The sequence below is a fragment of the Mangifera indica genome, chromosome 1 (genome assembly GCF_011075055.1).
Source record: "Mangifera indica cultivar Alphonso chromosome 1, CATAS_Mindica_2.1, whole genome shotgun sequence".
Taxonomy (NCBI): domain Eukaryota; kingdom Viridiplantae; phylum Streptophyta; class Magnoliopsida; order Sapindales; family Anacardiaceae; genus Mangifera; species Mangifera indica.
In genome coordinates, this window is record NC_058137.1 from 3,529,001 (window position 1) to 3,545,778 (window position 16,778).

Here is a 16,778-nt window from a genome sequence, read left to right on the forward strand (position 1 = left end):
TACCGGTACAAATGCCAAGTGTATGATGCCAATTTAAAGGCATACATAATTATGTAAATAAAAATACTATATGCATAGAAATTTTGCTATGGAAATCCGTACCGACAAGTGTGAAAGCTGATAGGGCAGTTTAAATAATCACGTGGAAAAGAAGTTTGAGCTGTCTGATCAGCTTTCACGATATGTCGGTATTAATTTCTGTATCAAATTGTCGGTGCATAGGGCACCACTGTTACGAATAAGTTAACAAAATATATTTTTGTGTCTTTATAGCACTAAGTAATCCATTGGTCCTTGCATATTGCTTCATCAGAGTTTGGATGATTCCTGAAAATGAGAATATATAGCATTTCCGGGCAATGGCAACACTGGACACACCCACTTGATACATTCCAGAGCACCATTCGACTAACCACGTTCATCCATTCTGGTCTATTTTACTTGGTACTCATGATAATCATATCGAAACTGAGTAGCATAAGGCATAATATAGGAAATTTGCAAGTGCTCCATTAGTCACAAAATGGAATAATTCTTGGTCATACAACGCAAATTCTCTTACCGTCAAACTCACCACTCCATTACACTCCTACAGGTCGATTACTACACAATACGTACAACCCCCATATAATAGTTGTGCCTTTAACAATAATTCTACAATAGGCATTCATGGGATGTGGCCTGGCATAAAGGTGAACTGAAAGAGGAGGCAATATCTAAAACTTTTTAACTTGTAATGGGGAAGACTTTCTTGATAAATTCTAAGAACCGCTGTGAGTAGAACATAGGGTCTACAGCAGAGATGGATACAGAATCAAATTGAAGAGATTTGTATGCATGTTCAATCTTCTTAGACATGTTGTAATCTTGCAAGATATCAATGATACCCAGGTACAGAACAACATCATATGACTGATGAAATAGATCTTCCTGCTTCCCAGGAATTAGCTCTGCCCTTGACGGCATGTTCACACCAAGCTGAATCTGCAGTCTGCTCACCAAGTAATAGTTTAAGCAAAATAAACAATTAAGTTCATGTACTGCAGGATATTTTAGTAGAAATCAATTTAGTCATAACAAATAAATGAGACTGATCAAATTAGGTATCTAAAATTTTTAACTTACTTAGCATGTAACCTGTTTCATGCTCTGAAATCAAGCATTATTGGTTTCATTAGAAAGTAAACTTTTTATGCCTCATTTTGTTACGATTTATTACTCCAAAGGGTCCAAAGGTGCCTCAATCTGCTAAGGCAACTTTAGAGGGATGAACAGTCTTCTAAGTTTCTGATAATGCAAGGATATTATAATATGGCTTTGGTGATGATATTAACAAGGTGTGAAGATATTGATACCTTGCTGTACCAGGGAGAAGGAGATCCACCTCCTCATAACCAGCAGATGATGCTCGCAACCGGCTACCTCTGATGTGAGGGCCCACAACAATGCTACTATCATCTGTTCCACGGGGGACCAAAACAAGGCCATCTGGGTAGTTGGAAATTTCATCCTCTAGAGAATGTGACATTGGAATACCACCAAAAAATTTATATCAGTTTACTCCCTAATATATTGCACAGCCATGCAAGCTATATTAACAAAATATTTAAATTCAGAGCAGAATCTGAGGATAAGTTCAAATATGAGGTGTCTAGGTCATGTACTACAAGTAAAATGCATCATTTAATCTGCCCATTAGATGAGACAGAATATAGGCAAGAAACCGACTCATTCTAGTCTAAGCAATCTGTTTTTTGTGCGCCATACGGAAATAGCTTACTGTTTCACTTAGTCCTTATAGAGAATAATTTATAAGGGCCTCCAGCTTATTTAGTTCAGAGGCATACAGACCTTGATCTGGAAACTTCAACAAGCTATAATATGATTTTGACCAAAATAGCTCTAGTTAGCTTACCAAAAAGAAAAAAAAAAAAGCTCTAGTTAGATTCAATTTACAACTCTTGTTTTCATTATGACTCTATCCACCAAAACACTACCGTATTTTATGCGTGGGTCTCAACCTACAGACACGTCTTTTTATCTAAACTGACAATTTTATTTAATAACTATGAAAGGATTTATTTAAGTTATCTCTGTTTGAATTTTACACCAATCAGACTTAGCTGGCCGGCATGACTTTCTTATACAACATTCGACAGTAAATGTGATGCCTACCTTCCTCTGCAACAATTCCCAATCCATCTGCTTGCATGTTCATGAGAGAGCGCAAGTGCTGGGGAGCTCGACAATGCACACCCAGCAAAAGGCTGTAATCCATAATGTGTTGAGCTTCCAAAAATTTGCTGTCAGTTTCTATCTGCCTGCATCAAATAAGTTAGATATTATTTTTAATAATGACAAAGCATTTGTGTTAATTACATGCATAATACCAGTAATCTAAAAAATTTAAGTCTGATATCCAGAAAGGCTAGCCATCTATATTCTCACAAATGATGGTTATGGCGTTCCAATAAATTTAGTTCTTATAATATTACAGATAAAAGGAAGGCTAATGACATCAATACACCTCTCCAAATCATATAAAGTCTCTCACCACATAGAAATAGGAAGTCCTCTGGTAGTTCATATGTCACTTTGAAGACAAATATACAATGATGTCACAGTTTAGGAGGCATCACTTACTTTAATAAAGCCTCTCTCCAAGAAGGTTCCAGATAAAAGCTGTAGTTTAGATCCAAATCCTTTAGTGTTGTGTTCTCATCAATTTCAATGTTGTCTGTTGAGCGCCCCAATGATGAGCCCTTCAAATCAAATCTCCGATGAATCCTTAGTTCTGTGCAGAACATATTTCCCATCACTACAAAGCGAAACTGCAAAGTATGAATTAGTTTAGAACTATTAGCTTCTTGTGATAAAGAGCTTATATCATTATTGAAAGCAGGTTCCATGAACAGTAGCAGTGAGGCAAGCCATGGAAAAGCCAATGAGTAAACAATGCCATATAGTCTTTTGGTAATATGTAGGAAAAAGAAATTTCTGAGAGTAATTACCTACGAAAAGGATCATCCTGAAATTAACAGTACATATCAAGTTAAAAGTATGAGGAAAGCAGTAATTCACTATATTTAATACCTTTTGACCACTTGAAGGTTTGATCCTGTGAAGACCAAAAAATTTTGTTATGAGTGTATTTTCATATGACCTCACATGATGATGATAGGTCGGAAGCATTCTTAGAAGAACCTACACATTAGACCTCAGTTACCAGAAGCTAAAACCATTAAAGAAAGCAGAAATAAGATAATGAGCTAGATACAGAATATGAAAGATGGTAAATTATGAATGTATTATGTATTAGGATAACAATGCTCAATTGAAAAGCATATGCAAAATGGATGTGATGAATGCTGTCTGTGGAAAGACAAATAATTAGTTAGTTATCTCCAAACTGTACAAAACACCCAAGTTCTTCCTCTCCATTTTGGAAACCTGGATCCCACTTAATTTGAAATGACCAAATAACATAAGATTTATTGTAAACAAGTTCAAAAAAAGACATTTCCTGAAAAAAATGTTTTTGCAGTTTACCAATATAATGAAACAGCAAAACTGGAATAATGAAACAAAACTTGAGCACAAAGTTCTTGATTGAGAGGGCAAACCTTCACTTCAGATTTCCGGAGTGTCTTAATCATGAAACGATCATCTTGGGAAAGGAAAAAGACACTACCACTTTTCCCAGGAGAAGAAAGTTCCCTGAGAGCATCATTTCCACAAATGGACATCATGTAGTCAGCTGCATTAATTTTGAACATCTCCCTTAAATTCCTGTAATGAGTATCAAGAATGAAATTCCTAAAAAAAATATGGGAAAAGTATAGCTTGAGATCCACAGAAAAATATAAAATAGATATTTTGAAAGCCATAACAAAGAATTGCAAGCCATCACCAATAGCTTTTTCCAAATATTTTTTTCTTTTTCAAAATCTCAAGAAAAGTCAGGCATGCTTATAAACCCAGACAAAACAAAAATATCTGTTAAGAGTGTACCAAGAATTAATTCACCAAATGTTATCTAAATAGAGGTGCCCTCTGTCACACACTACTATAAGAGCAAACTAAAGAATTTGACCACATACTGGTAAAATAAACTGTTTCTTAGTGAAACAAAGCACACAAGCATTTCTGCTTCATTTACGATTTTTAAATAATGAAGAATATGACAACAACTATCCACTTCTTTAGAAGTGATTGTGTCGTATAAGATTTTATTTCAAACAAGTTCTCAACACTATTTATTTCCTGAAAAACATTTGTGTTTTCTGGTTTATAAATATAGTGAAACATCAAAACTGAAAAAATAAGTGAACCACCAACAATAAAAAGCAAACCCAACATAAGTGGGCAGCAAACTAATTTTTGTTGAACTGAAACAAAATGAGAAATATTTAGTAACCTAAAAACCATTGGGCAATAGTCTTTCCACTTGAAATCTTCTGATTGATGAGGCGGTGTTAGTTGAGACCCTTGTTTTGGAAAAATCATCCAAAAACTTGCCCGAGGACCAAAGTCTGATGCTCGAACTTCTCGCCTTTGTACAGGTGTTATTTTCCCCACAGTATATCTGACCAAATATAAGCATGATATAGCTTCAAAATCTCAAAAAAATATAATAAAGACAAAAAAAAAAAAACAACCAAGATATCATTTATCTTACTTCTATGCCAAGTGAACTGAGTCTTTTCATGAGTTACACACATTGGACAACATTAAATAAAAATTACATAATTACCTCATTCAAGTAATAGCATGAAAATGTGTAGTAGCATACATGCTAAGTAGATCTTTTAGTTGTCTATAAAAGGACTTTGCTATATTGGGGTTATTAAAAATAAAAACAAAGAGCAGTCTACTAACTAATTGGCCTACAGTGATTGATGAAGAAAAGCATAAAACTATCAGGAAATCTTGGAATATACTAGCAGAAAATTTGTTTCTTCTTTATCAAAAAAGAAATATCTAATTAAGTGTCAAGTGAGCGAACATAACATAAACATAAAAAAGAGTGTACCTGATTCCAAGCTGTAAACTGAGCATTAAATCATAACTCCTGTGACCTTTAATGATTGCCTCACCAGGTCTCTTCACTTCTTTCACTAGTTTTTTTTGTCGTCGTTTCTCTCTTCTAGAGGATTCTGAAAAACTGTTATTTAAAACAAGTTCACTGATCAAAACACCTTGCATATATTCACGTTCCAAAATTGGTGGTACATTGGTATCACTCTCTTTCTCCAAGCCTTCTGAGAAAGATTCAGACAAGTCTAATGATGAATCATGTCCAATCACCTTTTCAATAGATACCTCAAGGCTCCAACGCCTTTCCAGGGAAACATTTCTGCTACGAGCCTGCTCCAAATTTATTAAATTCCCCTTGGAGAGATTATCAGCTGAAATTCGACGAGATCCTCTGTGCCCACCAATCTTGGCATTTGCCATATCCACTGAAGAAGTATGATGAGCATTTGCATGCATTTGCTTTCTCAAATCTGGCAATAGCCCTCTTTTTCTCAGAGCACTGAGGTACAGTTCTTGTGAAGCTGAACCCCAGCTGCCTTTGGGATAAAAAGATCCTTTCCCATCTTTTAAACCTCGTGACCAAGTTCCAACATAGCTACCACCATCACTCCATGTATATACTCCAAATCCATGCATCATACCATTTAACCAGCTTCCTTCAAATGAGTCTCCATTTCTCCAGGTAAGCGTTCCTTTCCCTGACATTTTCCCTCCTTTCATATTTCCCAAATAAATGTTGCCATTAGCCCAGGCATACATACCATGCCCTTCAGGTGTTCCCTGGATCCAAAAGCCTTCAAAGACATCTCCATTTGGGTAGACTTGACACCCCAACCCATGTTTGAGATTCAACTTCCATCTTCCCTTAAAGGTCAAACCACCAGGGCCAGTATAAGTTCCTCTGCCATGAATATAACCACCTGAAAATTCACCCTCATAAATAGCTCCAGAAGGCCACAGAATTTTTCCATTTCCATGTCTCATCCCACGTTGCCATTCGCCCTCATATATACAACCATCTTGCCAAACATATTTCCCTGGACCTTCAGGTACATTGCTCAGTAATGACCCAGAATAGGATTCCCCATTGGTAAGTAAGAGCTCCCCGGCTCTAATACCACTGTTTTCAGTTGTATGGACAGCTTCACCATTGGCCAATCTATTTATATGCTCTTTGTCAGAGATGGCTTCAAGAGACTTTGTTCTGTCTGCACAAGTAAGTGCTCCTTCGGCATTACCAGCAAGGGCCACAGGGCCAGACATGCACAATGCCCAAAAGGTCACAATTCCTTTGAAGATAATGTCTCAATATATGACAAGTAGAGATGTCATAGAAACAGCTTACAATGAAACCTGATGATGCCTAGAAAATCCTTGTCCTTTGATCTATGCAAAACAGAGAAAATAAACACTTATCAATAGTTGGAGAATAAAAAATTTCAAAAAGCATAAGATGACATCCCAAAAAGAGTCCTGCTTCTTAGTTATGGATCGATAAAAAATGAAAATGGAACACTTTCAAACAAACACGAAAAGGTACTTTGTCCACCAAATATGCTCATTCAAAGTTGTAGATGAACCAAGTATGGTTTCCAGGCTATAACGACATGAATATATGAGGGGTAAAATGAAGAATACAAGCTGACCAATTAAATAATTAAAGTAAACTTTGAGGCAAAAGCAAAGTGCATACTATTCTAAATAGGGCCAGCAATAGTAGAAATAGACTACCATATCAATTAAAATATTCCTTCTAACTATCTTTCAGCCTCTCAAACGGCAATGCAGAGAATTTATTTGTGATATTAATAAATAATTTCTTTTGAAAAGAATAAATTCACTCAGAAACTTTTTTTCCAAATGTCTTTCAAACCAATTTCATACTCATGTTGCAGGACACGAAAACAGAAATAAAGTAAAAGGAATCGAATCTCCTCAAAAACACCTTTTTAGTACTCAAAAGTATGCAGAAGAGACAATTAAATTACCCAGCTATTACTCGATTCCTATAGCCAGATGAGCGGCCATAAGAAATTTTATTACATGTTTCTTATCAAATGAAAATTAAACAGAATGAATACTTTTCAGCTTTATGAACGAATAAATCTGCCATAAAAACACGCGTTTAAGCCACAGCAGACGCTTCAAAGAAAACTTTATTTAGCTTCACCTTCTCTCTCCAAAAATCCAGCTACATAGCTTAGCTTGCATAAAACACACACCATATATAAATATATAACATCTAAAATCATTTCCAAAACAAATAAATTGAAGTATAAGCAGAAGCTCAAGAGAGAGGAAGAGGATGGCGGAGTACCTTTTAATGCCGGAAAGGGAGGAAAGAGAATCGAAAAGTGAGGGTGGAGAGAGAGGTAGTTTTGTGGTTGTTAAGAAAAGCTGAGCTGACTATGCTTAAAGGAAGATTTTACTTTTATTAAGTCGTAGATATTTGGATCGAATCCAAAGCAATGTAGACGTAGAGCTTACTGCCATTTAGCCAAAACATAAACACAAGGTAGGAGGAGGCTGACTTTATTGAAAAGCATCAGATAAATTCAACGCTAATTATATGTTTTCAGCTGAATCACTATGTCCCACCCCAACTTTGACGAAATGACCCACCCCTTAAGTTTGAAAAGTATATTTCTCACCCTTTTTTTTTTCAATTTGTTAATAAACTCTATTAAAATTTGTATGAAGTCTACGTAAAGACACAATTGTACTCTATTTTTACTAAAGTTATATAATAATTTAGCTCCCAAAAAATAAAATTTCTATCCACCCTGAGGGTTAGACTTTCTTATCGTTATTATATTTTTGATTTATATATAATTTTTTGATGTCATTATCTTAATCTAAATCTACTATATCTCTTAGATCTATCACTTCTCATACAATTCTATTGTTGATGAAATCTATTTTAACTAGATTTTATTATAGCATTTTGTCACAGTCTATATTGACAAAATTGTTATTAATTATCACATGTTTTCCTTGACTCACTAAGTTGATGTTCATCAACTATCTATTTGATGAATTGACTAACTCAAAGGAGGAGTTTTGAGCAACATTCAATGATATGAAAAGGGTCATAAAAGAAACTTGTTCATGATTGATAATCACATATGTTGAAAGTGTCCAAGAGGTCAAATCCTTCTCTCATCATTTCTTGAAGCATTTTGAGTTCATCGCATGCTTTTAAACTCATATTTTTCTCCTAAAGACATTGCCCATGATTGTTGTTCAAAGTAGCATTCGAACGAAATTATAATTACAAAGACATAATTTTCATTAAAAAATTCCAAGATTTAAGAAACAATAAGAAAACAAAAAACTTATATCAACACCCAAGAGAACAATTGTGCAAAATGTTTTAGAGAGAAAAACTTTTCTATTCTATTAAAGACAACCCAATTGTTAAACATATATACATTTTCAAAAGTGTCTATCTACATATAAAGTATTTTACCTCAAATTTTCAAAAAAAAACTTATAAGATTCAATCATGAAAGTAATTTTAAAACTTAACGTAACACCAGCAATAAGATAAGTAAATCTCTTATATTTTTTTCTCATCAATCTCTTAAACACATGAGCAACAGAGATTTGAATATCCATGCCTTTAAAGATGATCTCATTCACTTATGTGAAATTCTCGACATAGGTAATTTGTTTCTTCTCCTTTAGAACAAAACAAACAATGAAAATTTATGTTTTTTTTCGACCCTTTATAAAAGTTGTGGTAACCTAGTGTAAAAAAAAGAAGCAGTTTTTGTAAAAAAGTTTGGGGTGTTGAAGAAGTGGGAAGATTTATGGACTACAGCGGCGACTAAACCAACCTCCGTGTCTAGTTTACAACTGACTTGAAATGAATTCAGTGTTGTTTATAGAAGCAATCACTTAAGCAAGAGCGAGAAAGCAAATTGCTTGGAGTGTAGACAAGGATGTCTCTTGGCTTAGATTAGAGGTGTTTGCATAAGAACATGTAGTTATTTTGCTTTTGTTTGTGCACAATGTTTCAAAGATGATATCATAGTCAATTATACATATAATATTACTTTTTTTTAGTAGTGTTATATATATAAGCAACGATATGTTATCATGTGATTGAATATTTTTTATTTTTAATTATCTAATTATACGATAATATATTGTTATTTGTACATATAATACTACTCTTTCTTAATAATATTATGTGTATAACTTTTATATATAAATAAAAATGTGTCATTATATATTAGATAATTAAAAATTAAAGATAAAATATTTTTTAATTATATTATAATATATTATTATTTATATATAGAATTATAGATGTAATTATATTGTTTTTTAATGTTTTTTTCAAAATTTTTTGTACGGTAAAAGTTATGCATAAATTAATTTGATTTAGATAATCACCGCATCAGTAAAAGACAGTTTGGTGTTTTGACAGTTGAGAAGAAATCGCCAAGAGTTGATGTTTCAACTTTCAATCAGTAATCAATTAATGAATATAGGGGCGCCCTAATTAACAAGATGGTGTGCCCATGCTTACCTCATATGGCAGTGGATTTTTTAATATAATAAATTAATATTTTATTTCGCGTTTCTTTTAAGCCTAGAGTCTTCGACGTTGATAAATTGTGCAGATATTTAATAACAAAGCGATAAATACGTCGCTGTAAATCCTCCGTTCATCACTTAATTTTGATTTGGCTTGGTTTGTGGTTGATCGTGATTTGTTAAATTGGCCCCACCCAAACTTGAAAGGAATCCGTCTTTTCCAGTATTTTTATTATTCTACACTGCGAATCACCTAATAATAACCCTTGTCAGACTAACAGCTACCTCAAATACTTTTATTTTCTAATTAATTACTTATTTAAATTTAATTTTTAAATATGGAGTGCAATTAATTTGGTATTGGTGTGATGTGGGTCCCATCCAGTATTTATAATGGAGATTGGTTGAAGCTCTGATGATGATGACAATGAGAGCTTATCTTGTAATTTAAATTTGAACAGTGCTCAAGTTTATAAAATGTTAATATTAAAAAATAAATACATATTTAAGTTTCAAAAAATAAAATCCTCAAGGTTAGTTTGGTTATTATTTATACTATGGTCTCCATCATATAGTAAATTCGTGAAAAAATATTATTTGCATATAGAATTTGTTTATATGTTAATGTATTATAACTATTTCCTTGCTAGTTGCCATAAACTATATTATCACAAGCTGGAAAACAAAAACAGATCCAAATTAAGCAACAAAAATATTCTTCATTTGTAAAATTAATTAATTGTTCTTATCAACTAGTCATACTTTATTATGTTACAAGAAATATATTGCTCTTAAGTTTTCATAATATCATAGCTTTAGTCTTTACTTTATAATAAGTCTTGGTTTAAATATAAGTAATATTATATATATTTATTTTTTATATATAATTTATATATATATTATATATCATTATAAAAATAAAGATTATTTTTATTTTTAATTTAAAATCATTCAGTCGTATGATAATATATTATTTCTATACATAAATTATATATTAAAATTAGATATACATAATTTTATTATTTAAATATTATATAAACTATAATATATATGAAAGATTTTGCTGTACAAAAATATAAACTAGATCGATGATGTCCATGTGTTGGCCGTTTCTAAGTTAGTAAAATTTATTTTTAGTACGAGAATGGACACAGCCGGATTTGATTTCATTTTACCATAAACTATGTTAATAGAAGACATTAGTCTTATAATATATCTATGGGCTAAATGGTATTTTCCACACCAGGGTTCGCCAGATTTGTTTTTTTCGCCCATAAAGGTAAAAAAAAAAAAAAAAATCTCATCCACAGATAAAATTCATATACCATTTTTAAGGCCAAAAGATTATTTTCCTCTCAAGTTTTAGTGCGTTCTCAAAATCACACTCGTAAGATTTGAAAAGCTAAAAGTTTCACTTATGAGCTAACTTCTATTAAAAGAAGTAAAGATAAAATCGTTATTTTATTAATAATATTAAGAATATATAAAATTCATTATGTTTTCCTCCCATAATTTTAAAAACTAACAGATTCACCTCTGTCTAAAGTTTTTTAACTTTTAAAAGTAATATTTTCTCTCTTAAAATCTATGATTTATTTTTCAAAGGCTCTTTGACCACCATCTTCGGCCACCGGAGAAAGAGCTTCAACTCACCATCTCATTGGCCATCTCCAAAGATTTCAGATGGCGCACCAAAGACACATCTTTGTCGATTCTAGAAGAATCGACAAAGACCTATATTCGTTAATTCCAGAAGAATCGATGGAGACAAGGGTTTTTTTCGATTCTAGAAGAATCAACGAAGATGCTCATCTTCATCGATTCATCTGAAATCAACGAAGATTTTGTCGATTTAAACGAATTGATGCATCTTCGTTGATTCATGTAGAATCAATGAAGACGCATCTTTGTCGCCTCTTTTTCCATCGGAAAGTAAAGATCTAGTGGTCAACGAGATAGTGGGTTGAAGCGTTGTCATCAGTTACTGGAGATGATGATTAGAGAACGTCTAGAAAATAATCCTTTGGCCTATTTTTAAAAGTAAAATTCAACTGGAACGGAAGTAACAATGGTTTTACAAAACGACGATCAATGGTGGTTTCGAAAAGCGATGGTTGACGATGGTGGAGGAAAAGTGGGGATTGATGCGGGTGTGTTGAGATACGTTATTTAATTTTAGATTTTGTAATTAAGTTTTGTGTGAATAGTGATTTGGGTGTAAAATGTTAAAAAACAAATTAAAACTTGATATCTAACATGACAATATGCCATCGTGGTAAATGGCGTGTTGACATGCGAGTGGGTACCAAACTAGGCCAAAGGACTATTCTCCTCCTCCTCCTCTCTCATAAATTAAAATTTTAGTACGTTCTCAAAGTCATATTTATAGAATTTGAAAAATCAGAAGTCTCACTCTTTAAAATGAAGATAATAGTCTTTTGTTACTTTGACCTAGTTTGAGAACACACTAGGCCTCTTTTAACAGAGATTAACCTATAAGTGAGATTTCTAATTTTTCAAACTTTATATATATAACTTTGAAAATATATTAAATCTTTATAGGAGGAAAAGAATCATCCTTTGGCCTACCAAACTATGTACCCAATTTTGGTACATGTAGTATTTTTTAAAATAAAAACATATTTTCATCTATTGTATGATATATATATTATAAGGTTCTTATTTTTTTGCAAGTAATATATATTATAAGTTATCATTACATACATCCCTAAAATAAAACGACCAATTTCCTTGGGAATTAATCAGTTAAATCCTATTTAAACCCAATGCCATAATCAAAATAGTGTTCAATGCCATAAGTGACAACGTTTTGAGAGAGAAATTGGTGTTCAATTTTCGTAGACATTGCAAAATTGATGAAAGATACTTTCATCATTCAACCACTGCACTGTGCATGAAAATATGTAAAGAAAAGAAAACTAGAGTGAGAAAATGTCATGCTGACGGCTGACCGTATCTATATGGTTATTATGCTTTAAAAATGGTTAAATTAATGTTATTTAATGTAAATGATAAATTTATCTTCTTTTTTTTTTTTTTCATAGTATATAAAATGGTGTAACATGCTGGCATATTAAAATAGCAACTAGCAATAAAAAGTTAAAAAATAAAAATAAAATAATTAATTAATTAATTAACTTCGAAGACAAACATGTCGTTTATGATTGTCTTTTCAAACATATTTCATTATTGTAGAAAGGCTTCTTAAGATATAGTTTTATATTTTCTTGATATACTATATAGTTTACGGTTTGAGCTAATAATTTATTGTGACAAATAACTGGGGGCGTGACCAATGAAAGTAAGTTGGAGTCAAATTAAAGATGATTATTTTACAATTGCACGCATGTCATTCCTATGTATATTTCTCTTAATAAACTATATTTATTTATTTTATCTCTTTCTATAGGCCAATTACATTCATGAATTCCACTCTAAGTCACATAAAAAACTCTTCTATATATGTATAGTTATATGATGTCATCTCACTTTTATTCTATGCTCACCAGTAACCTCGTATGTGTTTTGTTTTGTTTTGTTTTAAATTTATATCTCATTCACTGATTTTGAAATAATCACAAATTATAAGATCGATTATTTCTAAAATTTTTAATGCATTTTTTTATGTTTAAACTTTAAAAATGACATTTTTTCCACCTCCCTTTAAGATTTATTAGTAAATTTTGTTGTAAAATAACATAAATTTCTTTTATAGTTGACTTTTAAAATTTATATATTAATGTGATAAGTTTAATTATTTTTATATTTTTATGGTGTGTTTAATTTGAGTAATATTTTATTATCAAAATAAAAAAATTATATTAAAAATAGATTACTTAAAAGATTATTAAGATAAATTATACCAGTATATAATTTTACTTAAATATCTTTGGATATAATTATTATAAAGAGCAATACTATGTGTACCCACTTTGGGTACACAAATATATACACACTCATATGTGTCATCATATGATTGGTTATTGTTTTATTCTTAATTCAAAATCATCCAATCACATGATGACACATATAAATGTATACATATTTATGTACCCAAAATAGGTACACATTTATGTACCCAAAATGGGTATACATAGTTTTATTGTATTATAAAATATTTTTTTATATTACTTGTTATATTAATTAAAAATAATATTATTTTTGTTCTAAAAAATTAATAAATAAGAATATAATTAAAATAAAATCAATATTACTTGAGTAATATTATAATACATAAGGTAAATATGATAATCAGATTATCACTTATATTACCTACAACATTAACATTGATAATAGAAAATTATTGAAATATTTTATTATAGGCAAATCAAATAAAATATTGTAAAAAATAAAATATAAATTATCAAAATAATTTTTATTTACTAAAAAACAAACGACTCATTCAATTATTGATGATATCAAGGAGTTGAATTGAGAACACTTATATTAAAACCATAAGAATTCTTTGAAGTACGAGAATTTGTTTATATATGTATGTATGTATGTATGTATGTATTCTCTGTTTTATATCGGCATAAATTCCTTCAATTATATCAAGGTTGTGGAACTTCACTTTAACTTTATTTAGGGATCGGTTTATGCAACTAGTGACAAAAGAAATGTCAAGTAGCATTGTGATAGATCCACATGTAATCTACTTTTTATCCACCTGATAATTAAATGAACTAACCAACCCACCCCACAATATATCCACCTTTGAACCGCCACCTCTTAGACTCCACTATTGAAGATGCCTGGCCAGACCCAATTGCATGCATGCCTTCACTTTACAGAGAACAAATTTGGTTTATGATTCTACCTAACAACTATATGCATTTTAATGCTGCCACTTTCATAATATGTTAAAGGCCAAAGGCCTATGTCCCACCTAAATTTAGGTGCGATCCTAAAATCACACTCACGGGATTTAAAAAACCCAAAATCCCATCTTATGACCAATTGGATTAAATTTTTTTGTCAAAATCAAGGGTAAAATTGTTATTTTACTAATAATATTAAAAAATAAAAATTTCTTACATTTTTCTCTCTTAAGTTTTAAAAACTAATATTTTACTCTTTCTAAAGTTTTTTGTACTTTGAAAAGTTATACTTTCTCTCAAAACCTTAGAATTTTTTTCTTCCTCTCCGGTGATCTGAAAAGGACGACGACAAAATCTCTTCATCGACGAAGAGATATGGGTGAAGAGATTCCAGATCTCTTCATCGATGAAGAGATTCAGAATCTCTTTGCCCAGATCTTGGCAAATCTCTTCGTCTTCAATGAAGAGATTCGTTCCAGATTTATTTACATGTATTGATCAATGGTTTAGGATGAAGAGAGGAGGTCATCGGTGTCAGAGATGGTGTCTGAAGAGATGAAGAAAAAATTTGAGAGAAAATATGACTTTTCAAAGTTAAAAAATTTTAGATAGAAATGAAGTTATTAGTTTTTAAAACTTAGAAGAGAAAATCTAATGAATTTTATTTTTTTAATATTATTAGTAAAATAACAATTTTACCTCAATTTCTAACAGAGAATTTTAATGGTAATTACATCATAAGTAAAATTTCAAGTTTTTCAAATTTTATGACTATAATTTTGCGGACGTACATAAACTTGAGGGGGAAAAAGTGCTTTGGCCTATATAGAATGTTCAATCTGCTACGAGCACATGGTAATCTCTTAGTAAACTCGGTCGGTAGCATGTGATTTTGACATATGAGGATAATGCCACTCACCAAAACAACTTAAAAGTCTTTTGGTTTGGCCTTCTTCTCTTGTATGATCTCATCTTCCTATGATTATGTGATAGAGAAATAATGGGCGGTTCATAAAATATCACTAACCCACTTATCACCTTCTTCCCTCCTGCCGGCTACCGACCTTCTCCACCGCCGATTTCTTTTTTTGTATTATTTTCCTATTTAATTAATTTGTAGCATGCCTGGTGAGCTCATCTGGCTCATTCGTATCTATATAATATTCCCAATTTGTGGGCGCCTTCCACTATCGGCCATTTTCCCACCTGGTTCAATAACAAGGCTTTCCCAATAAGATAGGATTATGTTCTTTAATTTTTCCCTGTCTTTTCGTGTAAAAATATCTTATGGCACTATGTTATCTTAAACAGTTATTTTATTTATATATACATTGGGATGACTCGACTTTCTCCATCTATAGATGATTTTATCTGTTATACATACATAGCCATCTCCTACGTGTTCATGGAGGACAAGAACAGTTAAATGTCTTTCTTATTGAGCGCCTGAGTAAATTGTGAGAGTGGAAAAAGGAAAACACAAGCGAATTTACTTTGTAATTTGCCAATTATTTGAAGGCCAAATAATTATTTCCCACCCAAGGTTTGATATAAATCCAACTTCCCACCAATTAACTATAAAAAATCCAAATACTTTTCTGTTTATTAAATTTCATTATTACTGGAAGGGATAAAATCATCATTTAATAAAAATAATTTAAAAAAATTATACACTCATCACATTTTTTCTCTAGATTTAAAAACTAAAAATCACCTTCCACCTTCCCTTCATTTAAAGTTTGAAAAATCACTATTTTTCCTTTGGGATTTGCATTTTCTCCTTTGCCGCTTCTCCGACAACTGGAGCCAACAACCTCTGCCCTCCTATCTTCTAGACGAGGACAAATCATCAACCAATAGAAGGTCAGTCGATGATTTGTTGGTGAGGATTTATGCGATGCATAGATCTGTGGATTGGATGAAGACCTAAACTTTTTGTCTGACTAATCTGTGTGATGCATGAATTTGTGCATCATACGAATTCTTGCCATTGAATCATCGATCGATGATTTGTCCTCATTCGAGAGATGGGAGCGTGGAGTTTGGTCAACTTTAGTCATCGGAGAAGTGACAAGGGAGAAAATGCAAACTTTAAGGGAGATACAATGATTTTTCAAACTTTTGGTGAAGAGAAGATAGGGGAAAATTATTAGTTTTTAAACCTGGGGGAACATATGATGAGTTTATAATTTTTTTAAATATTTTTATTAAATGATAATTTTATTCTTAATAGTAATAATAAAATTTAACAGATGAATAAATATTTAGATTTTTAATAATTAATGGATGAAAAATTGGATTTACATCAAACCTTCAGTGGGAAATAGTTATTTGTCCTTATTTGAAACATAATGT

The 16,778-nt window shown here is 31.6% G+C and overlaps 1 protein-coding gene across 1 annotated transcript; it reads right to left on the reverse strand.

Moving 5' to 3' along the window:
* Positions 1 to 490: 490 nt before the first annotated feature.
* LOC123220276 (phosphatidylinositol 4-phosphate 5-kinase 9-like) lies at positions 491 to 7,567 on the reverse strand. The gene is made up of 9 exons (XM_044642390.1): positions 7,355 to 7,567; positions 5,033 to 6,423; positions 4,418 to 4,585; positions 3,624 to 3,789; positions 3,094 to 3,204; positions 2,644 to 2,831; positions 2,176 to 2,321; positions 1,356 to 1,512; positions 491 to 991 (listed from the first exon to the last, which is right to left on the reverse strand). Exons 2-9 carry the CDS (start codon positions 6,298 to 6,300, stop codon positions 727 to 729), a joined length of 2,469 nt encoding a protein of 822 aa, XP_044498325.1. The 5' UTR covers positions 6,301 to 6,423; positions 7,355 to 7,567; the 3' UTR covers positions 491 to 726.
* Positions 7,568 to 16,778: the final 9,211 nt, after the last annotated feature.

Coding starts and splice junctions, on each gene's coding strand:
- LOC123220276 (XM_044642390.1), bottom strand. CDS start 6,300: ATGTCTGGCCCTGTGGCCCTTGCTGGTAATGCCGAAGGAGCACTTACT. Junction 3,790..4,417: donor TATTGCCCAATGGTTTTTAG/GTTACTAAATAT, acceptor TACTCATTACAG/GAATTTAAGGGAGATGTTCA. Junction 2,832..3,093: donor AACCTTCAAGTGGTCAAAAG/GTATTAAATATA, acceptor CATACTTTGCAG/TTTCGCTTTGTAGTGATGGG.